At 38.0% G+C, this 26,951-nt stretch overlaps 1 protein-coding gene across 3 annotated transcripts in view; it reads right to left on the bottom strand.

The window, feature by feature from the left end:
• ralgps2 (Ral GEF with PH domain and SH3 binding motif 2) overlaps positions 1 to 26,951 on the bottom strand; it is a 135,647-nt gene that overhangs the window by 79,847 nt on the left and 28,849 nt on the right. For 2 of the 3 annotated variants that reach the window (XM_081377761.1, XM_081377763.1), the window contains exons 2-5: positions 15,224 to 15,316; positions 11,996 to 12,128; positions 11,782 to 11,886; positions 8,286 to 8,336 (exon numbers count right to left, since the gene is read on the bottom strand). In XM_081377761.1, coding sequence (XP_081233887.1) covers positions 8,286 to 8,336; positions 11,782 to 11,886; positions 11,996 to 12,052 — 213 coding nt within the window. In that variant the 5' untranslated portion in view covers positions 12,053 to 12,128; positions 15,224 to 15,316. The remainder of the gene's footprint in view (positions 1 to 8,285; positions 8,337 to 11,781; positions 11,887 to 11,995; positions 12,129 to 15,223; positions 15,317 to 26,951) is intronic. The other variant, XM_081377762.1, reaches the window with a different exon arrangement.

The following is a 26,951-nucleotide window of genomic DNA, read 5'->3' as shown; positions in this document are numbered from 1 at the left end:
AATCTTAAATGATCAATATAAGTCTTCTTCTAAATATCCTTTGTCCTTGCATTGTGGCTCAGTCAGTGTCACACCTGAATGAATGGCTAATTATGCAGTCATTATGCAGAGTGGGTGTTCTAAGTTGTAAACCACTCCTCGTTCACGCCTCCTCGCATATTGGCTTTCCAAGCAAAACCTGTTTTACATCAATTTAAATCAATGTATGGTTTTATGTGAACGATAAAGCAAGACTATTTTCACATGATTTTGAAGAAAAAACACTAGGCGAGGACATCCATTATTCAAAAGTCTTATTGACACATATTTACTATGTGTTTTGTGGCCTTATTTCAGAAATTTTAGTTTTTAGTTTTTTCAATAACCATGCATAAACATTATTCTCTCAAAAATGAAAACATGTACATACACATGGCTCACATATTATGGTAGCCCTGTTTGTGCTTTATAGAGTGAATTTACACCTTTGCCATTAATATGTTTATAAGCAACTGAAAAAAGCACAAATGTCAGGGCATGTCAGAACATCTCAAGGGCCCCAAAAACAGCTCAGACCCCAGAGGGTTAAAAGAGTGGGCGATTTACACGCGCTGTCCTCGAGCACGTCCTGTCTTGAGTTTGGACTTAACGACTGCAGAGCCGTCCTTAAGCCAAGGCATGGTTATATTCCTAAGGTGCTCTCCACTCCCTTCAGAGCACAGGTTATTTCCCTAGCAGCTCTTTCCTCACCAGAGGACGAAAGAGACGCAAATTTTCTCTGTCCCGTCAGGGATCTCGGAGTGTATCTAGAGCGTTCTGCCTCGTTCAGACAGTCAGAACAGATTTTTGTGTGCTTTGGCGGCCGCACTAAAGGTCTCGCCATCTCAAAGCAGAGATTATTGTGCTGGATAGTTGAAGCTATAGCGCTGGCTTATGAATCTAAGGGCCTTCACTGCCCCTAAGGCATCAGACCTCATTCCACAAGAGGCATGGCCTCGGCTTGGGCTTGGTCAAGTGGAATACCCATCTAAGATATCTGTGCGGCGGCCGGCTGTGCCCCGCCGTCCACATTTATCAGGTTTTACAACCTACAAGTCCCTGCTCTGCATTCAAGGGTACTTTCGATATGAAATGTGTAAGCACAAAACCCCCATAAAACTTGGGCCCGATACTTATTCTGTCCTGTTTTTAACACAAACTACTGTTCCAGTATATATTTATACATATTATATATATCATTATTAAGGTTTGGCCCTCATTAGGCCAACTCCTTCAGGGTTTTTCCTGGGTCAAAATTGGTCTTCGGTGGTGGCTGACCGACATGGTCATCCACACACAGCAAAGAGTACCCTAGTACCCACATGATCCGCAAGCCCAATATTGACAATACATGTTAAATTTAAAATAAATACAAAGAAACAGTTTGTGATTTTTTTTTTCTTAACCTATTTATTTAGGAAAAAACGATCACTGTCAGGCTAGTAAAAGAAAGCGATTACAACTTATTTTATATCTATACCTTGATGTTTGTTTCTTTTGTTCCTCGTTGTTAATATTTGGTTGTTCATTCTTTTATTTTTTATTTTTTGGGGGGCCATTTTCTTCCAGACTGTGGCTGATAATTCAATTTTAAACCTCTTCCAAATTATATATAGACTGCAATTATCAGACACAGATATTACCTGTCACTCTCACTGTCATCCTTTCTTGCCCTCTTTGCAAAAAAAGCTGTGATTTTTCCACGACTGGCTTTTATTGTTTTGAAAGATGGTGGGCGATATGGCAAACATATCATATCACAATTTTTTTCAGGAAAATCACGATACACGATTTTATCACGATTCTTTTTATGTTGGTTTTACTATTTTGTGACTTAGCATTACAGCCAAACTAATGTCCATATTTTAAAAACAAAGCCTTAGGTATCAAAATATAAAAATAAAAAAGGCAGACAGGGGCGAAGATAAATTTTTTTGTCATTATTTTCTTTGTTATTAAATATTAAGATCAAAGATACACATTACACATACACAGCTTAATATACAAATGAAATAAACAGTGCTTTATGTTTTCAGCTACAGTAGGTGCATTTAACAGTAGCATTGAAGAAAGTAATTAAATGAACAAATATGAAAATAAAACAAAACATAGACTTCACTGTATAAATTATACATTGATACTTATTAAAGCTACTATTAAAGTTGTCAGTCAAGAGCAGTGAGTGATTTTCTCTTTGCATTTTGTTGTCTTATTAACATTAAAGGGATAGTTCTCCTAAAAATTCAAATTATCATAATTTAATCTCTCAAGTTGTTTCAAACTCGAATAAGTTTCTTTCTTCTGTTGAAAATAAAAGTTATTTGGAAGATTGTGGCTAACCAATCAGTTGATGTACCCCAGTGACTTCCATAGTATATTTTTCTCCTATGGAAGTCAATGGGGACCAGCAACTGTTTGGATAGTCACATTTTTCAAAATATTAATATTAGAAAAATATTAGAAGGAAATTAATAGAGGATTGGAACAACATTAGAGTGCGTAAACTATGAGATAATTTTTATTTTTGGGTGAACTATCCCTTTAAGGACAAACGGCAGCGTGTTTACTATAGCTACTGTCTCTTTAAGAGTTGTGCGCGACGCGTCAAATATACACGTATTTGACAAGCAGATTTTCTCTCAATTCTCTCAAGTTTGCTTTCACTTTAGACATAACCGAACATTTGTTTATGTAAACCTTGTGTGTATTTAACAGTATAAGCACAATAAGACTCGAAAGATAACTTAGTCAAGTATCCAGGCGTTGGTAGACAGGCTTTTAGTGCATGTGAGCTTCACATGTACGCGCTGAGGAACTCACACGTAACAGTGCATCAGCACGCGAATTAGCCTAAATGTTTAACCGACAAGGCATTAAAGCACATGCAAATTATGAACTGCAGTGTCCCGTTCCGTTCCGCTGCGTTAACATTTTATGTGAATATACGTTGCGGTGTTCAGTATGTTGGGACCATAGACTGTAAAAAAAAATACAGGGACGAGGCGCCAGAACAGATATAATGCACGATTCTACGATATTTCTTTAAAAGCAGATCGTGGAGACATTATAATCATCCACGATCAAAAATCGTCATATCGAGACCCCCAAACCACTTCAAACTGGATAGATTTTTTGCGTTTATTTAAAGTTATGTCAGCTGCATGTGCGGAATGCTTGTCACAAGTTGTAAGAGAAGATAAGTTAACTTTTTTTTGACTGCAATTCACACCCAGCGTTAATTCAGCAAAAATATTCTCCGAATGCACCACGTGAAACATGGATTCGGTCTTCCGACCTTTAGGATCAGTTGATTTTGATGCGAGGGAGAGAGCAAAGAAGACGGAGAGTGCGCGCACGGGGGTGGGGCGCTGTGATCGTTCTCTCCGTCACTCCGTCAGTAGCCTGCTTCACTCACAAAACCCAATTACAGATCAAATAAGGCTTTGGCGGGACAAAAAATCGTTTTGGCGGCCGCCAAAAAATTTTCAATGTAGGAAAAACCCTGTCCTTGTTTTTTCCCTTATGAAGCCTGTCACTGACCGGCTTATTGGGCTCATACTTTACTCTTTACGGCTTCAGGCATCTTGCCTCGGGCTAATATTAGAGCGAAGTTAAGCACGCACAGTGTTTTGAAGGGGGTTCCCATAGCGTCAGCTACTTACGCAATAGGAGAGACCTCTCGAAAGGGAACGTCTCGGTTACTAATGTAACCTTGGTTCCCTGAAATGAGGGAACAAGTATTGCGTAACTCGCCGTGCTTGTGCTTTGATCAGGGAATCGCTTCAGTCGATTTAACCTAAGGTCCCTGACGGACGATGGGCTCAATTTTATAGCCTCTGGCCACGCCCATTCTGGCGGGCTCTGACGTGCCAGGGCACGAAACGCCCTGATTGGCTTGCGCGTCTGAGCCGCCCCGTCATAGGTTTGTGCAGTTGCTGCAGCACAGCCATCTGTGTATGCTGTGCAGCTGCACTGCGTTTTAAAAATTTGGCTTCAATATTCTTGAGAAAAGGAGTTTTCCCATAGCGTAAGCTACTTACGCAATACTCGTTCCCTCACGTTATTAACCGAGACTGCTTTTCATAATCTTTTGAAGTATTAAAATCATGCAGTTGTTGTAAGCCACTGAAATATGCATATCGCAATAAGTGCATTTGCGATATTCCAATCATTTTGATATAACGTGCAGCCCTATTTTTTTTTTGTAACAATGTAAAAGTCTTTATCACTTGAATAATTTCATACATTTAAAGCATTTAAATTCGCTGGATCATCAGGCACAATGCATTTTTATTTATTATTTAACACACAAAAAAATATAAGAATTAAAGTTAGATTAATTAGGATACTGATAAGCCAACAATTATTTTTCATGCATTTTGTCAATAAATGTCTGATATTAAAATTCCTTATATAGCCTAAATTAACATTGTGCATCTGTAAGTTAACTCCCTGAGGTCGGCGAAATCTCTTTTAATTAAACCAAACCATCACCAGAACAACAAATTGTTGTCAAAATAAGAATAAACCAACATTATAATTTGTCCTAGCACGAACACAAAAACTTTACAATGTGTAATATCAGAAACAACAGTACATAATACAGACGTAGCCTGACATGTACACTCATATTACGTCAAACTCTGCCTTTTACTCCCTCATGTTACTCTACAACACAACTGCTTGTGCGGCCAGATTCAGAGAAAGTGTCAATAATCCTTCAGCAAATCCCTTCCACAGAAAGCTAAAACAGCCAATATACAGATATACTTCAAAGCAAGACAGAAAGCCAAATCTGATCCAGAACGAACCATTATCTAAACACGCCATTTGTCGACTGATACGCATGTTCGCTAAACCGCCCACTAAATGAAACCCAGACATATTGAAAATCTGAGGTTAGTTTGTATATTCTTCCAGAGAACCAGACCCTCAACTTTTCAAAGAGGGAACCTGCAATTTCACCCTCTCCTCTCCAAGCAAGCGTGGACGCATCCAAAACCCTGCTGCCAAGACAATCAAAGCCAAACAGCACTGAATAATCAATCAAACCGTCCAATGACAGAAATCGGTAGACATAATTACACAAATTACTGTAATTACCATAAATAATGACGAAAAAAATTCACGCCAACCACAATAATTTCCCACAAACGCATTAGCAAATCACGTAACATTTAGTTCTCCTCAGTCGCCTTGATTTTGTCTCTTACAGCCAGAAAAAAAGAGCCCCAAATGTTACATTAGTATTCAATGTGTGGTTATGGTAGCCTCATCAAATGCTTTATAAATCACAGTCTGTGTGGCTTAAAGCCCAACCTTACAGACGGTGGATAAAACAAGCCTGAGCTAATAATCGTTCAGAGACAGAGAGAGAGAGAGAGAGAGAGAGAGAGAGAGAGAGAGAGAGAGAGAGAGAGAGAGAGAGAGAGAGAGAGAGAGAGAGAGAGAGATAGAAATCGGCACACTGCCACTGTCAATTTATTAAAATATGCAACATTTCGACCCAAAGGTCTTCGTCAGGCAAACAACAAGTACATAGCCAGGTATAATTTATATCAGCATGATCCATCACACCTGACCTAATTATTCACCTTATATTTCAGGTCATTCAATCCGGTTTTCTTTCTTCTGTGGAACATAAAATAAGATATTTTGAAGACTGTTGTTAAAGGTGCATTGCGCAAGTCTCTGAGTTTTTGCAGAACTATGCCCCCTTCTGGCGACACGCGAAACTGCAACCAGAGTTGTGCACGCGGTTACGTGGAGTTTGCGTTGGGGGTTTGGGATGAACTAGAAGCCGGTCTCTTTGAATCCATCTTCTACTTTTGCCAAAGTCGCTTGTGTTGTCTTCGCTGATGCGGATAATGGCGGCGAATACACAAACCTGCCAGACATAGCCAGGTGAGCGTGAACGCGCATGACGTCACGCCCAGTCGATTCCGTCCCGAATCCCTCTTATTTATTTTACTGTACAGGATTATAGAGGCAATCGCAGAGATCATAGAAGGGCTCATTCAGCCCATCAGGCAATTGTTTAAGCATGTATGGGTTAGAAAAACGGGTATTTTTAACATGAAAAGTTGCTTAATGCACCTTTAACCAAACAATGTTGGGGTTCTTATTGTATGGACAAAACAAAAAAGTAAAATAAGAAAAACACCAAACAAAAAACAAAATACAAAAACCAACAAAAATAGTAAAACCAAACATACTATAACTAAATCACGACAGAACTGATTTCTTTACCCACTCAGGCAAACATACTTGAAACTAAATTTTGTGGCAGATGCTGAGATGGAGATTGATTTGTATATAATGTGTCTAGTTGCTCGCGTAGCAATGGAAAGTGCCGTTTGTCACAAATATCTAAATAATACAGCTCTTTCAAGACTAAATCTATCTTTTAAAAAAATTATTCAAAATACATTTTCACAGCCAGTGTAAAACATTTATGGTCAGTTCACCCTGGCCACTGGCAAAAAGTAACAAATTTGGACCTTGCATAAATCTTAGAAGCTGGTGTGTTTTTTAAAGTATATACTCCAAAAAGAAGTCATGGATGAAAAGCCCTAAAGCGCAGAAACATTTCACTGTGTGTTTACTGCCCTCTGCTGGGAAACTCTGGAACGGCCACAGAGGTGACGGGAAAAAAACTGAATCCCAAAATCACAGGCCATTTGTTATTAGAGGTTGGTTTCATTGAACTTGTCCAAATGTAACACTGTGTAAGGCTCTTGAGTCAGTGACAGCCCTATGAGTCAGTCACACATGGCTTTCAGCCATTTCAGTTAGTTTCCTTTAAGGAAACATTTACACAAGCAAACTAATTTGGTTCAGGACCCATAGAAAACACTGACCAAAATAAACACTCTGCAAGCGCCGAATGAGAGACAAAAAGCCTTTGGCATGTAAAGAACAGTTACTCACCAGTTGGCTGCTAACTGTATAAGTAAAACCAGCATTATATGATTTAAGCAATCTAACCTCACTTATGTAAGAGTAGTCAGCAATTCAAATGAAAGGAATTTACTGAGGAAACATCTGCTGCAACTCACACATCTTCTATGTTCCAACAACTTTTCCTTCAGTGGAAAGTTAACCTTTTTTTCTTTTCTTTTTTTTTCTTTCTTCAATGTGATGACACTAATGGCGATTGCATGAAATGGAAATTGCAACCGGCTTTTCTTCTGTACTGTGATGTATATATCCAAGGGGGAGAGATTATTGGATGAGAAAAATGTGAAAGATTGATTGGATCATAGAAAGTGAGGCTGTAAAAGTAAATGGACGATTGTTTCATGTTGGAAGGGACTGAAATGTGGCGGTAAACGTCATTAGAGAAAATATGTCATGGGGGGGGGGTGGCTGTATCACACTGTCGACTAAATGTTAGTCGACTAGAAGAGGATGTCAGCAAAAATGTTAGTAGTTGGTTAGTCACAGGGAAAAAAACAACAAAAAAAACACTTGTGGCGAATTACGCAGTCCGTGATGGACAGATTGTTAACGGTTGGTCCTTGTAGTAATTACAGTGTGTCAGGCTGGAAATACAAACGTTCTTCGAGGTAACCATTCATGACCTCAAATATGGCTTATCATTTGAAACATGTAAGTAGTAGCAACTTTACTTGGCCGCTCGGCCTAATGTTAACCTAGATAAACGTGCGCTGTTATTAGCCACATATACAAGTGTTTGTTCGGAGTGTGAAAGCTAAAGTATTAGCGCGCTTTACTGCATGACATGGAGGCACGATCACTTCCATTTTTCCTGATGACAGCGAAAACACAGCATTTTTGCTCATACAGATAAGAGTAATGCATCATTTGAAACTGTTATTTGTGTAAACTCACAATAACAACAAAATGTTGTGCTTCTGTAAAATAGAGACAACAAACAGGATGCGCTTTCTGCCGTCTCAGTCTCCTTGAACTGGAGCACGTCACAAAAATTAACCAAAACTCAGTGTATACTTGCCTCACAGACATAAGAAATATATCTATTGAAAGCTTGGAATGTCTACTTTTAATCAAAAACAAATAATCTCTGCTCATGTAATCCGTATGAAAGAAATGCATTTCTTTCTACAGGCACGTCCACTATACTACGGAGATGGCAGCATAGTCAACTTCATCTTTGCAGCTGACAATTTTTAAGTAAAATTGTCTAGTAAATTTTCCTAATTCACCTGCCACTGGCAGGAGTAGCAAAGTGTAAGTTTTGGACCCTGTGTACATCAGTGTGACACAATGAACAAAAGACTTACCTCAGGTTGAATGGCTTTGAACACTGGAGCATCCATAAGAGTGATCTGACCCTGCAGAAGAACATAGTAGAATATGCATCACTTATAATGGAAGACAGTGTTGGCACCTTCTTTTTCCCATTTATTTTCATTTTATATTAAAGGGGACATATCATGCTAAATGCACTTTTTTTAGCCCTTAAATGCATTTTGTTGTATATTTGGAGTGTTTAGAAGTACAGAAAAGATGAAATTATTCTCTTCAGGTGCTTCGTTGATATCTTTATATTCTGTTTTGGTCATATTTTTCAACCTGTTCCGATTTTTCTGTTATCTATGACGTTTTTTGAACTATCACGTCACAGTATTTGCAGCGGAACTGCCAAATAAGGACATTGACTTCCGGCCCAACACTTCGAGCAATCAGCCATTATTATTTCTCGCTGCAATTTTGTAGTCCAAGCTAAAGGATGCAGAAGTTACAAGAGGGTAAGTTAAAATGTTCGGTTGTTGGATGTAGTAACCCACACGCTTTATTACACCGTCTAATGTAGATGAACTGCCGCGCTTGTGGCGCATGTTTGACTAAAAGAACGAGCAGAGAGAGAGAGACCCGGTCGCGCGCGCGCGCTCACTCTCTCTCTTCAGAAAGTGTAAACAAGACATCACCGTCTCCAAACTAGACGCTGTCTTGCTCTCTCTCCCTACTACATACTAATCAAAATAAATCGACATGGTGGTAAAAGGTCGGAAGACCAAAGTTTCATGTGTAACAGTTAAATACAGTAACACACCATTGCGATACATCCATATGAAGACGTTGTTCTACAGGTTCGTCGTCTTCATTTTTATCTCGCTCCGGCTCCGACTCTGGCTCGAACATGTAAGGCTGGCTGGACAAGTCTTCCGTTGTTGACATTTTGTTAATAACGTGTGAATAAAAAGTTTATGTGCCGCTAGATAATCCTATCTTTGCTATCAGACTACAAAAATGGCCGAACGGGGTGGAGTTGAACCTCTGCAACCTGGAGAGGGGGCGGGGTATGAAGTGTCTAAATTTTATTTAAAGAGACCGCACCAAAACGAGTTGCTCTCAGACGCACATCAGAAAAGGGCCTGTGGAGCTATAATAATGAGGAATTCAGACCCAAGCATTGCAGTTCCGCTTTATATAGATTACAAATGTATGATTTATATGTAAAAAGGAACAATTTAAAAGCATGATATGTCTCCTTTAAAAGGTAAAGCATTTCACTTATTGATTTTTTTTTCTCCTTCAGGTCAGTGTCTCCAGATTTGAAATAGACCTTTGAAATGTTTTGCGTTAGTATTTATTATAGTAGAGTTTCTGGATTTATTGGCTTATTTGAAACAAGACGCTGTCTTGACTTCGCTATCCATCCTTACACGACTAACAGACACATGAATAATAAATCATCTTTTGTCCAATGCTCAGTTGCCATTCACAAGACATTTTTCATGCTTGTATGAATGTCGTGCATGTGGGATCACCGTGGAGAGTATGTGTGCATAAATAAAACACACGTCTTCAGTGCAGTCTTGAGACTGAGACTGGGATGATGTCCTGTATATAGGCTAATGGGCTGGGTCATCAATAAATAAAGCACAGAAAGAAACTCTGTACCCCAGATTCAGGCAGGCGTGTGCAGAATCAGGTCATCGCATTTACATCAGGTGTACTATGGCTCAAAAGCACAGAGCGTCCCCTGGTGACACTATGAGATATATCACAGGAATTACACTGTTTCCACCGTTAACATAACATCTGACTCTAGAATCTTTTTCCTGTTGTAGCAGGTCAACGATAGGTTCGGTAAAAATATTGATTTTATCTTAATTTGATAAATCTGATATTGGGGATTTTTTGGGGGAAATTTCAAAATCAAAATGTTCACTGAACATTATTTTTAGCGCACCTCCCATCCAACAGATGGTGCAGATCATGAGAGCTGACCTATTGGTTTTACAAGATGGATTATTGTGCTCTAAATTCTGTATAAATTCTTGCCTCTCTTTAAAAATAAATGGTGGTGTGCAACTTTCTCCAGGCAACCCCCTTGTGTTATGTTTTCCTTGCCCATCGACCTCTCAAATCGAATCAAAATCAAACTGAATCGAGAGCTTGCAAGTCAAAATTTAATCACATCAGTGATATATAGCCCTATTCAGTACTTTGACCTGTATTAAACTACGCCTTTTGTCACCTTAAGCGATTAGCCAATCATAACCGAGACTATTTACATATAGAAGTCTTAAAGGTACAGTAGCAAAAACAGTCCGTTTGATTTAATTCTGAGGGTCATAAAGAAGGTGGTAAATGATCATGAAAAACTTAATTATGAGGTTTGTGGTTGAAGAGCAACATTGTAAATGGACTTCAGGGAGAAATACAAAGCAGATCTTTGCAGTATTAGAGCAAGTATAAGTCAACAAGTGGCTGTGTATCTTTTCCTCAAGATCTTAAGAGAGTTCAGCTGGGAGTTTAGTTTGAGTCCTTGAATTGCCAGAGAGAGGAGAGTTTGATAGCCTCGCTCGGATTCTGGTGTTTAATTCAAACTCTAGAGAGCATTGTGGCCCTCAAGAATGTCTGCCAAATGACCATTAATCATTACTGAAACTGTGCTGAAGTATTTACTCCTCTCAGTCAGTGCTCATATCTCCTTCTCCCCTTCATCTCTTTCTGTTTTCCATGTGTTTTTCTTGTGATCCTTTGGCTCTGTTTGCATCTGGTACCGGGACCACTGCTACAAATCACAGGGGAACATTTTTGTCTGGGATAAACTGAGTTATTGGATCAAAAATATTGCATTTAGCACTGTCCACTTGTGATTGGACAGCCTGAGGATGTTCACCATAAAAAATTCTAAATCATTATCAAAAAAGTTCAAATGAAAAATCATTATTTTAAATTCTTTTTTTTTCTTCCATTTTTGGGTAGAATTTTATTTTAACCAGGCCAGTTGATTAAAACTTTAATGAAACCTGTTGTTTCCCCGTTCAATATTACAATATAATAATAAACAAATTGTAATTATTATTTAAAATATTTTTTTTTATAATTATTTAAATAATAAAAATAAAAAAACTCAACAAATAAATATATTCCTATTGCAATAATGCTATTGTCTTGAAAATAAAAAAAAAAGTATATAACAATAATTTTAGTTTACAGAACAACAGTAAATTAACTCATATTTATGGCGATCTTAATTTCTTTGCTTTCAAACGTTAAATTAAAGAGCTTTTATTTTGGCAGAAAACTACAGGGAGGCTACTCTTTTGTTGACACCATTTAGAAATGCTTCTTAATACAAAGTTGGGAATAATCTCGGCTCAAGCTCACTTTTTTACCTCATGTTTACGTGAATCATACTTCAGGTCAGAAGGTCATGTAAATATTCATATAAATATGGAACAAAACAAACAAACAAAAAATCAAATCCCTGTTTAATACTAGGTGTAATCTGGGAGAATGAATGAGGCGAGTTTGACTTACTGCATATTCCTCTGGCGTGACCTTCAGCACGTCGAAGACCACCGCATCAAAGCTCTTGACCTCTGATGGGCCCTTCTCACTGAGGGACTCAGAACTGCTGCTCCTCTGAAGGGATAAGGGAAAGAGAGATGATGAAAGATATACAAATGAGCCATTATAAAACATGCAAGATAAAGCAGGTAAATGGTATTTGTTTCACTGAGTGTGAGCTGACCTCTGAGGCCGGGGTCGTGAAGGTGGAGACGCTGGGCTGGCCATTGGGGACGTCCATTATTACCAAACCATCAGACACTACGGTAAGAGCTCACTCACCATCGTCATCCTCATCAGCTCGCCTATATGGCCCCCTGCACACACAAACACACATTAATGTACATGTAAGTTAAGGCCTGGATTGTGCGATGCATAAAACTGCAGGTATAACTATAATATATTGCATAAAAAGCCGTTCAGATCCACAGGCTCCATAAACCTACCCAAAACTATAATACTCTCATTTCAGTGCTTGGATAAGATTCCGTTGAAATATAGTTTTTCATTATCACCAAACTCATTTAACCTCATTTATGCCAGAAAGTTCCACTGTCTCATTCATTAGCAGCACATTCATCCAACAGTTGTTTTTGTAACAACTGAGACAGGGCAGGCAGTGATGTAGCCTACTTCTGGAAAATGCTCTTTTTCTTCCTAAATTATCTTTTTGGAAGGGATCTATACTTTCTCCTTGGCAGCATTTTCTACAGGATTCTGGTTTTGCAGCATAAATTGGTTCTAATTACATACAACAATACAATAAAAGACAGTTAAGTGTTTTTATTATACTGACTTTATTATGATTTCTGCATTACATTAACAATTTTATATTAATGTATGCATTAATTGTATTAATTTCATTAAAATACCATTCACACTACATTTGGGGTCAGTAAGATTTTTTGATTGTTTTTGAAAGAGATCTTGTTCACCAAGGCTGCATTTTTTTATCTGCATTTAACCCAGAGGGTTAACACAATGTCCCTTGGAAAGAGCAGTGATGATGTGTGAACTAGTGATGCACCGATATGAACATTTTGGCCGATACCGATAACCGATAATTCTTTATATTTGAAAGCTAATAACCGATATATTGGTTGATAAATCTAAATCCAAATTTTTATATAATTTTTGAGAGGCTGATTACAAAAACAAAAGTCTTACCATTAAAAGCCATGTGCCAAGCAGACAATTATAATGTTCTCATTATAATTTGATGTAGCCTATATGACAGACTTGCGCTGCACATGTTGCACTTAACTGTATTTTCCTTTTTTGAAGGGATTCCAATTATATTTCAAGCAATTCAAAAACATCATGGAGAACAGTGCGCATCTGAAGTATCTCAGCTGAAGGAAATAATCCATTATGTATTGGCTTTAATATATTGGCCAAATGTTCTTATCGGGCCAATAACGATAACATTAAAATGATCATATATCAGTCGATATTGATTTGGTGGCCGATATATTATGCATCCCTAGTTTGAGCATCTCTCCTCCAAAATCCGGTAATGAAGGCTGAATGCTCTCTCTGAAGGTGCACTCGTGGTCAGGAATGCAAAGAAGACAACTTGCCAGGTTACTCAGGGCAGGGAACTGGGAATTGTGAACAACATTGCAGAACGTTTTGTTCACTTGATAGTTCAAGTTTCAGGGTCCTATACTCCTGAAACTGGATATCTAATGATTTTGATCCACGTGATTCTTTGGTATTATCCTCTCAATCTGCAAATTAACAGAGAACAGGAGACCTTTGGGCAGGTTTCGGCTTTAAATCAAACTTTAAACCATTTTCTTGACTCCCTGTATCACCTCCTGTCACCCTATTCCATCCATCATTTTCAAACCTTGCAGATTTCGTGTCAGAAAGGTTGTATTCGAGTGAATAGAATGTTGCCTGTTGCAAGTAATTCCTTCAGCCGTGTCACACAGACGAGAGAGCAGAGGGTCCTTTGTGGCTGATGTACAGTTCTCGATTAAACTCGAGGATCACGGAAAAACCAGTGAGCCACTGGGAGCTTTGTTGTAGGTTTCCAAGTCGTCAGTTGCCTCTGTAAAGGGTTTAAGGATTGATACGTGTGTTGGTGCTGATGCGTCCAATCCTGTCATAATTATTGCTCTCAGCCAGCACAGATGCAAAGTCTTCATACTGTTCCAAAACAGAATTCAGCATGTCAAAATTGGAGTTCCACTGTGTCTCTCAACTAGGGTTGGGTATCGAGCTGGGTACTTTTAATGGTATCGACCGAATTACGTCAGTACAGATTCACATTAAATCAATCGGTGCGAAATTTCGGTACCTGAGAACGCATCTGGGTGTGAGAGTAAAGGCCCGTTCACACCAAGCACGATAACTATAAAGATAACGATAAAGATAACTATATGCGTCCACACCAACGACCGATAACGGTCTTTTTATTCTAAGCACGCGCGTGCCCGGATGATCCAGATCCATTTTAAATGCGCGAGACCTTTATTTTAGAATGGATTCTGATTGGCTGTCAGTGTTTTATCGTTCGACAGCTGGAAAAAAATCGTTCTGAAAGTGATCCCAACGATATCGTTCCTCATATCTTTATCGTTATAGTTGTGGTGTGAACTCTGTTATTCTTTAATATGGAGAACGATTTTTAGAATTATATCTTTATAGTTATCGTCCTTGGTGTGAACGGGCTTTAAGACTATTTAAATACAAATCCTGCATGTTCTGCGTGTCTCTGTGTGAATGAGTGGCGCAGACATGCCCTAACTGTAAGCCTATTTTTTGCTTCTTTTTTAAAAATGAAAATCAATTTATGTTCTAATAACCAAATATAAAAAAGAGCTGTTGATTTATTTGTCACACTGTAGAATGATTAAAAATGAACTACTAAAGAGACCCCATCTCTGAAACACACACACACACACATTAGCCTTGTGCGGTTGTGCGTGTTGTTAATCTAATGTTCTTGTGAAGCGATGTAACCGTACACCGCTTCCAAAGAACAAGTGCTCAGAGACGTTGATAAACGCTACAACTGCTGGCCTCACTATCAAAACACCACAGTCAACATTTGGCTACACGTGAAACAAAATAAGCAGGTGTTCAGACCGCAATGGGACCGACAATGACACCGTGTGTATGTTTGTTTGTCTCTGAGAGTGAACAGGTGCTACGGAGCCATTAGTATGTGTGTGTGTTTGTGATTTAGGGTTCTGTAAGTAACAGGTGTTGCAGAGAGTCTGTTCGACTTTACGGCACTGCCAAACTGCAGACTAATCCTAATCACAACTCTAATTCACCCTTCACACACAAACACAGCAAATAACAGCAGCACAAATGCTTTCATTTGCCAAAAAGCTGCAAAACAACAGTTTATATAGTGTGCTACATGAACAGCACACAAACAAAGACAGAATTCAATTACCGGGTATTTGTCAAATGCACATGGTGATGGCTCTGCTGTGTCCTCCCCTGCACTCGATCGGCTGTATTCGCTCGTAAGTGTGCTGTAAGACTGCTGTAAGAAGGATAAAGAAAAGAGAGAGAGAGAGAGAGAGAGAGAGAGAGAGAGAGAGAGAGAGAGAGAGAGAGAGAGAGAGAGAGAGAGAGAGAGAGAGAGAGAGAGAGAGAGAGAGAGAGAGAGAGAGAGAGAGAGAGAGAGAGAGAGAGAGAGAGAGAGAGAGAGAGAGAGAGACACACGTTACCAACAAGAACATGTTTTATCTCCCGACTACAGGAGGGTTAAGCAGCAAATACTGTATTTTTTTTTTTTTTTTTTTTCAAATACAGTAAGGGGTTGACTTTTACAAAGTTTAACCAGGTTTACATTTTTTTTAAGGTCACAAAACCATGACTTCACTTATTTTCTGGTTATTTTTCAAGTGCCCTTTAAGTACTAATTTTATTGTTTCACCCTCATCCCCCAAAATGAAAATCTATAATGCAAAGAATTGAATTAAGTAATTAATTTATTAAATTCATAATTACACATTTAAAACTATGACGCTCTAAATATAAATAATTAAATAATTAAATAAATCTAAACAATTCAATGTTTATTGTGCAGAAATTATATTAATTTGTGACGTCATTTCCACAACAACCAACACTGCATCCCCCCCAAACAAACAAATATTGTTTGTTTTGTTAACAAAAACAACAAAAAATAAAATGAAAAGATAAGATAATTCAAAATATTATTAAAAATATATAACAGTGCGATGAATAAGTAAAATCAAGGTAAATATCGCTTGTGAGCAAGATATTTATTGAACATCAATTCCAATCAGTAATTTCATCACAATATGCAAAAAATTTAAAATTATCATTTAAGAGATAGGCCTAGTTCACACAAAAGTGATAATTCGGTCATCATTTGCTCGGCATGTTTTTGAACATTGAACATTGGTAACCAAACAGTTGACTTCCACTGCAGACATTTTTCAAATGATCTTCTTTGATGTTCCACAGCAGAAAGAAAGTCATACAGGTTTAGAACGACATGGGGGAGAGTAAATGCATTTTTATTTTCATATACTATTCCTTTAACTGAGTAGGCAATATTTAGGATCCATAAAATTCTAGGGTTACACTATATTTTAAGGTGACGTAGTTACATTGTACTTAAGTACTGAGCAATATGAATGAACTACATGTACTTAATATAGAGTTGTGTTCAGGGTTAGTTGTAATTATGCATAATTTACTGTTATTACTAGTACGTACATGTAGTAACGTGTAAGTAAGTGTCACTAATTCCAGTAATGAAATCAAACAAAGCAAGACTGTGAAATGTTTAAAATGTCAATTTCACCACTAAATGAATGGTGATTTGAGAAGTGGTGGAAATCACATTTGTTAAAAAGACAGAATTTTCCTGTAATGCATGTATAAACCTTGTAGGACATTGTCTGTGGATAACTTAAACTAGTCATTTAGAGGGTGAAAGTGGCAATATAGTAAAAGAAACACTGCATGAGACTAACCTAAAAGACAAACTGTGTATCAATGAGAAATTCACTAGGTGGTGCTGTACATACGGTAAAGAGGATAAAAACAACAGCAGCTGCGAGGAAATGGGCTGGAGCTGAAGTTTCAGAGAGGTCAGTGTCGGGTCATTAGAGAGGATTGTTTAGGACACCAACACAAACACCAGACGCCACCCACCACATGTCACGATGGGACGAGCCAGATGCAAAGCAGGACGTCAAGCTTTCTTTCCATCGCGCACATGAAAATAAGCTTTTAAAAACATCACATGGTTGAAGCCAGCAAAACATTTACTGCATATTAAGGAGAACAAGCTTCCTCAGTCTATAGACTGAAGGCTGAACTGAAGCCATTTGCTCTGGAATGTCACAAACATGCAAAAATGTGACACGCTTAAATGGTTTAAAGTGGTAACCCACCGATATCAAAGAAATAACCCAAACACTGTCTCACCAGACTAGTAATTGTGAAAGCGAATCATTTATTTCCACAGAAAATAAATACTCAATTCTCAGCATATGTAGCTATAGCTTTTGTTTCCAAGATGTTACCATGGTAATAAGAGAATGACTCCACAGAAAGAAAACTGCTTCATAACGGCTTCATAAACAGGCCTACACGAAACCTTCGCCCACAGAGCACTGCAGATGTCAAACCGCAAAAATATGGAATTCTACATATCCCTAGCCACTTATATTTAAAAATCTATTTCAAAGAAATGCTTTTCTTTTGAACTTTCTATTCATCAAAGAATTCTGAAAAAGTATCACCAGTTTCCACACAAAATATACTATTATCATCAGTTTTATGATTATTTTATGATTATTATAGGTTCTTGAGCAGCAAATCAGCATATTAGGATGATTTCAGAAGGAATTTCAAGAGGAGATGGAGTTCCAGTTCAAAATATAGAGGATTTCCATTTTTTAATCCACATAATAGCCTCCAAACGCTATGCAAATGTCACACATAAATAAAATACAGTAGGATTTTCTGCATGTATGGTTTAAAAATACAAAATGTCTCCAACTAGGGAATCCCAGCCATTTCCACCACTGACTTTACCATGTTTAAATCAATTTTGAGAGGCAATTTTATGAAATCAGTACAGAAAATGAGCAATCTGCAACCTTTTTGCATTTTCTGCTCTGAAACCTTCTGCAGTTTTGGTTTGAAACATGGTAAAAAAAAAGGGGGCACTAAGAGAACAATGCTAAGTAGCTAACAGACAGCCAGACTAATCCAATGTGCTAAAATATTTAATAAACGCAAGGAGTGGGGGGTTTTGTAGAATTATAAGTGACAGGTGAATCTGCTGACCTTTCTGCAGAAATATAACCTTGTCTGATCTATCTGTGGACAGCTGAGTGCCAGTAAAAGACTGCAGATAAAAACCATAAATGTACAGTGGTTCATGCTCGACTGACGGTAAAGATTGTGGATGTTTGTAACCACTGTGCAGTGCACGTCAGAAGGGCTACACAAATCACCTTCAGGTGCGTCTGTCTCGCGAGGTAATGTCGGGTTGAGTGTTTTGCGCGTTGAGCGTGATGGTGTGACGGGAATGATTAATGTGTGAGATATTGGAAGGCTGTTGAAAAAGATTGTGGAGAGACGCTCAGAAGCACGGAGGAGGCTGAATGAAAGGCGGAATGGAGCGAGGGATAGATACGGATGAGAAAGAGCGTGGGAGGTGTCGCTGTCTTGTTTCAACCTGCCGGGGAAACAGTGCAACAGAACAGACACTCCGAGCCTGAAGGAATGAGTTCAAGTGGTTGAACTACTCAGATTTTCCCACCTTCACTTAGCCTACATGTGTTCCCTCTCCATGTGTCCCATAAAACAATTTCATTAATCTTTCATTTCCCTATAGCCTTTGCTGCAACGTGGACGCGCAATGATGACCATTGACTGCTTGTAAAAGCAAGTGACCATCCTGTATCTGAGGCTGAATCACTAAATATTGAGAATGCAACTGCACGTATTACGTATTAACTCCAAGAGGGATTCCAAAAGATTCCCACTCATAGAGTGTGTGTTAAACCTGTGTAAAACTGTATTTGCACAAACCTGCTGTGGCAAATGTGTGAAGCAATTTGTAGCAAACTTCAGGAAATGCCAAAACACTTTGCGCAATATTAATGTCATTATAGTGTCAACTAGGGCTACATGATAATGTAAAAAGACTGACATTGCACTAGGAAAATTTCAAAAGATGATTTGAAAAGCTCTATTTGTATTGAATTAATCATTCTAGAATAATTGGAGTGATTTTGTAGGAGTGTGCATCTACAGTACATGGAAAATAATAAACAAAACAAGCATAGATAAATACAAAAGAGCAAAGCAATTGGAAAAAACACTGCAGTCTTCACTGCATAAATTAAATATAATTAAATATAATACAATTTATCTTTGTTAAAGTGATCACTTTGCGGTGTGAAGTTCCACTGCTCATGGCCCATGCGAACACTCCACTCGTGTACCGCTCATTCCGCACAAACAACGCACCAACATGATATTTCTATGAAGTAGTATAGCCTACCTGTTTCGGTTTGCCGTAACATGGTGTGGTATAGCCATGCTGGGCAACGCTGGTAAAATAATGCTACCCTCTCATTCACTGATCTACTCCCTGCTATCGGCTCACATGCTCTGACAATAATAGCTTGGTAGGACTAGGCCTATACACTATTTGGAGAATTGGTCAAAAAATGTAATCTGTTAAATCTGATTCTGGTTGCATAAAACTGAATAAAGAATAATATATTTATTTAATTATTTAAATAATATATTTTGTGTCCAATTTTATTGTCAACTTTTAATAAAAGTGTGGTTATTTTATTGGCTTGTATTTTTAAAAATTCATTATTAAAATGTTTGAATTTCATTAGAAGTCTAATATTAATACAAATGATACAAAAAAGCTAACTAAGCTAAGCATATTCAGTTTCTGTTTTTAGCCAAGTGCATCCAGAATTTTTGGTTTCGGTCCAGAATTTTCATTTCGGTGCATCCCTAACCAGCAGAAAGTGTCACTAAACAAATCAGTGAAACAAAAAACATCACTAAAAGTAACATCACGAATACCCAATTTGCAACGCAGGGTTGTCAGTACCTGTAAACAGACATGTTGTCCAACACTGACAGTATAGCTTATGTTTCTGTAAGGAAATTTAAGCCATTTTTCTCTTATACAATGTGTGTATGGCCATAGTGTGTTTTTGTTAACCCTCTTTTTCCACTTATTTTCATGAACACACACACACAAACTTTGCTCTGGGGCCCCTCTGAGCCTTGTACATCCATATTTCATTTGACATTCAGAGGGAGAAAAAAAAACACCCTATGGAATAAGCCTTGAGGGATACGATAAGAGGAGACCGTTAAAATGGAAAATGTGATCTTTTGTGGCTCAGTAAGCAAGAATAAGAACGAGAGAGTTACTGTACACTATCCATAACAATAATAACAATACGTTCATTTAAGCACGTATCCAACAGAGAACAATGGCAACTCCACACACCAACACAGGGAAATATCAATACTGTAACAGAAAAAAAAAACAGAAACACAATTGCTGTCTGACACCGCGTCTACACTGGAAGTGAACCGCGTCATGACAGTTCATAGATCACAATCATAAATGAAGCTGTTCAAAACGTAAGCAGCCAAGATGGCTGATATGTCCCTCTTTATAGGGCCCTATGAAATAAACATTTTAAAATTCAAATTAGAATTTTTTTCATTTTAAAATTCTCTGCTTTAATGGTTAAAGTTAAGTCAACAAAAAGCTTGTCTAATTAATAAAAATCATGAAAACAAATACAATTTACCATCAATTTATTAAAAGTTTAACAAAAATAAATGTAGGGCCCTATTTCTGAAATTGTTTGTGTAGGTGTAAATGTCCCACCGCTAGGATTCACTCGCCTCCATCCCACTAGAAGAAAAAGTGTGTGTGCGTTGGTGGAAAGCCCTGGTTTCCTGCCGTGTTGCTGAGTTGTTCGTACACTAGCTTCCACGGTTCATAGCCCTGCCAGCTCTCGCTACGACTGTGCAGTTTACATCCAACAACTGAACAGCTGAAATTATATAAATCAAACGGTGCCAAAATGAATGCTTCTCTCTTGAACACGCAGCGAATAGCTATATTTATTTAATTACATCACAACCTTTGCTATTTGATGATCGCACTAACCCATTTTACAATTTCAGTTTTATTTTGATCAAATGCACCACCCTAAATTTGTAACCCTTAAAGCTACAATGTTTTTTTTGTTTGTTTTTTTCGCCGCTCAGGCTAACTTCTTACAATTGCCGTCATGCCGAAGGATCTAATAATGTTTATGGATGAGTGAACACATTAATGTTTTTAACATGACTGGAGCAGGGCACGATTGCTAATAAGAGACAGATATCAGAGTCCCGCGGATATAAGGAATAAGGACATCTCATCTACCGAACTACCTTACCCACAAGTGCAGAATTACTCACACAGGTCAGTTTATTAGACGAATGAAACTTGTGAGGTAACACATCACTGTTTCACTTGGTCTACTACACTATCATACTAAACTGCATTTGAGTGTGTTGAAAGTTACAATGTTATTTTATGTGTTAGTTTATCTGTATGAGACTAGCAGTAAGCTAGATCAACATTAGAATAACATACTGATCATATTCTAACATTTCATCATGTTGAGCTATATAACATTGATTCGTTTTATGTATATTTGCGCGTCTCAGTCAAGTCGAAGTTTGTCACGGACGTGGAGCTCTCGGCATCTCGAAAACACCACGCTGATACTGATCCTCGTTTTAGTTCTACTTTTGTCCCAAAGTCTGCTTGCCATGGTCCATAATTTTTGAACGAAACAACAACAGCGTGAGCGTACCGCTAGACGTAGACTAAGGCAGTTGTCAACGTCTGTCGCCATGGTTACTATGGCAGTACGAGCGGAAACCAGGGATAACGCGGATATTACGTCATTGACAGGCGACAAGCGGACAGGGACGAGCCATTATTTAAAATTGGAATTTCTCTGAAATTAAAAAACTTTGGGAACTTTTGGGATATTGTAAGTACACAACTGTAGGAAATATATCACACTATGCAAGTGATTTTTGTATATTTTATTACAAAAATCTTACATATTGTAGCTTTAAAAATAATACAATTAATAAATATGCTTCACCAATAAGTCTAGCCAAAAGTGCAGCACAGTTGAACAGCTTTCACGTCAATGCTAAGACTCACCTGCCATAGAGCTCTCGCTTAAATGTCATGGTGTGTGATTGAGTGTCTTAATTTAGAAAGACAGTGAGAAAACACGCCGTACCTGCATGTGCCTTGAAGTGAAAGCAAATGAGAAACGTTCAGTCTTGAAAAACAGTGTTTATAAAATGACAATGAAATTCATGCTGCACTGATCTGAGCCTGAAGCATCTCACAGGCCTGATTATTATCAGACGGATGAGCCAAGCAGTTTGTGTATGTCTGCATGGCTGTCTGTCTGACGGAAAGCAAACCGTGTCTGCCAGAAATCTGCTTTAAAACAGGCTTAAAGTTAAGGATGTTAGGAGAGACAGAAATAGAGCGACAGGTCCGACACCCATCTACATGAAACACTACCCTGCCCGCATATTTGGAGGAAAGGAAGTTGATGTTTGTCTTGAAGAGACAGTAGCGGGTAGCTGGTTTAACAGCAGATTGTGTATGTGTGTGTGTGTGTGTGTGTGTGCAAAGGAGGTGAGAAACAGCCAGCCTGTCATCACTCTAATTATCATTCAAAGAGAGAAAGAGAGACTATAAAAAGCCAAGGTCACGGCACACGCTATGGCAGACTGCTGATCAGAAGCAGAGGAATTTGACAAATGGAGTCGAGTGTGAGACTGACGGCTGATGACGGACCTGCTCTGTGTCTGCATGTTTACAGGCCGTCTGGCTGAGGATCAACAGAGCTGTACTGCATAATGTGCGGAGAACACAACAGGTGTGCAAAGAGGAGCATGCATCTCAATTGCAGGATGTTCAATCTGAACAGCAAATATAGGAAGAGGAATTTACTTTATTTATTATTTAAAACAATTATTGGAACAATCTCTTGGAAATCCATCGATTCCAACGAAGACGAAGCATTGCTATTGATCATGATTGGAACAATACACTAATTATTATTTAAGCATTTTAAAACGAATATTTTAAAAGGTTTTGGGGGAAAAAAGTCAATATACACTACCGTTCAAAAGTTTGGGGTCAGTAAGATTTTGTTTTTTAAAAGAAATTAATACTTTTATTCAGAAAGGATGCATTCAATCGATCAAAAGTAAAGAGTTTTACAATGTTACAAAAAGATTTCTATTTCAAATTGGTTTTGCTTTGCTATGAATCTTGAACAATGAATCTTGAACAAATCATCAGTTTCCACAAAAATATTAAGTAGCAAAAACTGTTACAAAAAGATTTCTATTTCAAATTGGTTTTGCTTTGCTATGAATCTTGAACAATGAATCTTGAACAAATCATCAGTTTCCACAAAAATATTAAGTAGCAAAAACTGTTTTCAACATTGATAATAATAAGAAATGTTTCTTGAGCATCAAATCATCATATTAGAATGATTTCTGAAGGATCATGTGACACTGAAGACTGGAGTAATGATGCTGAAAATTCAGCTTTGATCACAGGAATAAATTACACTTTAAAACATATTCAAAACAGTTAGGCTACTTTATAATATATATTTTTTTTTTAATATATTACTGTTACTGTATGTTTCTATCAAATAAATCAAATAAATGCAGCCTTGGTGAGCATAAAAACCTAAATTAAAAATAAATTATATGGGTGGTAATTCAAACAATGATTATTAATAATATCAGTGTGTTTCTGGAAATACCCCATATATAAGTATAAAAGTATAAAACGTGTAATTTATTTAATAATGCATGAAAATGTATTTAAAATTAAATATATTAAAACCTACATTTACAGCAGTTGAATGAAGAATTTCAAGCAATTTTAATTTACATTTTACTAACGTTCAAGTTAGAATTACAATTCTGCATCCTGTCAGAAACCAATAATCCAACAGAAATTGACAATTGAGTTAGAATTTAAAAGTCCACAAAAAGTCACGTTCACTACAAACAAACAAAAATCCCACTAATTCAAATGTAAAACTTAAGTTAAGTTGCTGCCTTAAATGTTTAATATAATAATAAGCTATACTACTATACAGTAAGTATAATGCGTATTGATCATATACATTTATTCAGTGTTCAGTATCTTGGCCTCTGAAGGATCAAAACCTCCCGGGTGAGGCGTTTGGGGGTCACAGCTGTCTATGGTCTGCTGACTGGACAATTTCCATGTCACATGGTTAAAGAAAGAAGAAAAGATGACAGTAACCTGTGCTCAATGTCCTTTTTCGCATGATTCTGTAAGGATCAATAAGCGAGCGCATGCTGGAGGTTGGTGGTGTCAGCAGTCCAGCAAGCGGGCAGCAGCAGGCGGTGTGTGTATGTGTGTGCTGACTGAAGACTCCCGCGGGATCAGAGCAGCTGGCCTGAGCCCAGATCCGCAGCCTTGATGGCTTCTTCACCCTCCCTCGTCTAGCATGCCTTCCCTGCGCCCTCTCGCATGATTTAATACACTTTCTCGGCTGTGTGCCCCATTCCTGTCTCTGTATGAGCCCAATTCAGAAGCCAACAGGAAACTCCACAGGAAACTAGGGATTCTGAGAGGAAGCGGTGACTGCTGTGCTGACCGGCAGCAATAGGAAAAGGGTTATAGTAATAATGACTGACACACGATCATGGCACACATCAGTACACATTCACACTCTCCTAAATAAACAACACGGCGGCAGTGGAGGAAATGGGTGAGTTTGTTATCTTGTGTTGGTGTTTATAGTTGTGGTTTTGAGTGTTGAGCAGATCAGATAAGATGATTTACGGGCATTAACCAACATCATTCACCACAGCAAACCACGAACACTCACTCACTTTAGATAGGGATGGTCGACTGTTCACCTAGTGATCCATAAACCTACAGGATTTTTTATTTTTCTTCAAATAAAAAGAATGCCATAAAGGTGGATGACTATAGTTTTTTGCCCTAACTAAGTAAGATAATGTATATTAAAAACTCAATTTTAGTCCGTCCGTTTTTGGGGGTCAACAAAAATGCCAGGGTGATGCAATAATAATAAACCTTATAAGATAGTTTGACCATTTTTTTCCCCTTAAAAAAACTGCATATATGCTTCATATTTTAGAGAATATTAATCAGAATATGAATATTTTAGTAGTCTATATTGTATATGACCCTCATGACTGTCAAGGTCAATAAATCTCTTAAAGTATCAGATAATTTTATATTTTCTTTATGACAAGGTTAGATCAGGTTGTAAAATGGCATGTGGTGTGACATAATATATTGCTGCCCCATTAAAAAGTTGTGCTATAGTATATATTTATGTTCTACAAATTATTTTTCATTAAATGTATTTTATAAGAATTCAAACAATATAATTTTTTTTTTTACCCTTTACCAGATTTAGCAATTCACTTACTCTCACTTGTATTTATTTCCCCACTAAATGTTTTTCACTAGCCTAAATTATTAGATTTTATAATATTATTTTGTACAAAAGATTTTTCTAGAGTTACTTTTGCTGCTGAATTATTCACTAACCTAGTTTAAAATATATATATCAAGAATACTCTTTGTTTTTGTCTTTGACCCTTGACCCAACTAGGCTAATCGTTCAGACAGTCAATTATGAAAAGACATAGTGCTGCACATCCTTATCCTAACTGAATCGTATCTTACACCATGTCATCATCTTATTCAAACACATGCAAAGGACCAGCAGTATTTAAGGCACTAAATAATGAGCAATGCGTTTAAAAATCAATACAAGGGCGTGTAAAGGAAGTCCTGACCCTTCAGATTACTCTGACTGCATTACCGTCTATTGATCCACTGATTTGAAGTTAAGCTTTTCAGATATGATCACCATTGCAGCACGTCTCACTTGGCCATGTCAGAGTTCAGAGGTCGTACCAATGGATCAGTTTTCTTCCTTTATTGAAGCTGCATTATGCAATAGTTGTCCAAAAGGGACAGTACGGTCGGTCTCAATCTCAGGAAAGGGTTGGCATATGGACCCCAAACTGGCCCTCAGCCTAATAAACCCTCATGCTGTTCTGTAAAGCCGTCCACCAGCTGAGTGTGATCAGAAGGAAATCAGTCAAGGGTTCAGATGAACACATGGCCAGGGGATTGCATGGTCCCGTTTCCTGCCATGGGGTAAAAACCTAAATCTAACGAAAAAATCCAACTAAACAAAATTGAGCCGTATTGACTTTCATTGTATGGATACTAAATAAACAGAGACAAAACTACTGTTTTTCAAACAAATCTACTGTTGAGTTGCTTAAAGGTCCCATGACATGCTACTTTTTGTAGGCTTTAATATAGGCCTTAGTGGTCCCTAGTACTGTATCTGAAATCTCTTTCCAAAAATCCAGCCTCGGTGCAGAATTATAGCCACTACAAGCCAGTCCCAGAATGAGCTTCCTTCAGACGGGCCGTTTCGATGTCTGTAGCCTTAAATGATAATGAGGAGGAGAAAGGCGGCGCAAGGTGGAGGGTGGGTGTGGTCTTGACCATCTTGCACAACGGTACCGTGGCGTGCATGTTTACGTTGGATATAGCAATGGCACGAAGACACTAGGGCTGTCACTTTACGTTCGAAAATCGATTGCACAACTGATTGGACCAACCAACGCAAGTTTCGAAAACGAAAATAGGGAATCGATTTTAACGGTCTTTTCTCAGAGCGCGTCCAGCTCGTCACGATACGCCGCAGTGAACGCGCGTCAAACAGCAACTGCAGGCTCTGACAAACACGCATAACAGCAAATTATCTTTCTGCATAATGTTTCTGTTTTTACTACAAAACTGTGAATTCTGCCGGTAGGCAGACAGTCTCTTGCATTCAGATACAAATTCGGGCTACGCGTCTACAATCGCCTACGTAGGCGAAATTCGTTTGACATTTCTAATCGTAAACACAGCCATGTTGAAGACTGAGGTAATGTTTTTCATTTATGCTATGGCAGTCCACTCTGCTTATTGTTTTTCGAGAATG

Source organism: Scardinius erythrophthalmus (assembly GCF_964197995.2).
Source record: "Scardinius erythrophthalmus genome assembly, chromosome: 11".
Taxonomy (NCBI): Eukaryota; Metazoa; Chordata; class Actinopteri; order Cypriniformes; family Leuciscidae; genus Scardinius; species Scardinius erythrophthalmus.
The sequence above is the reverse complement of the archived record's forward strand: the minus strand, read 5'-3'. Positions and strand labels throughout refer to the sequence as shown.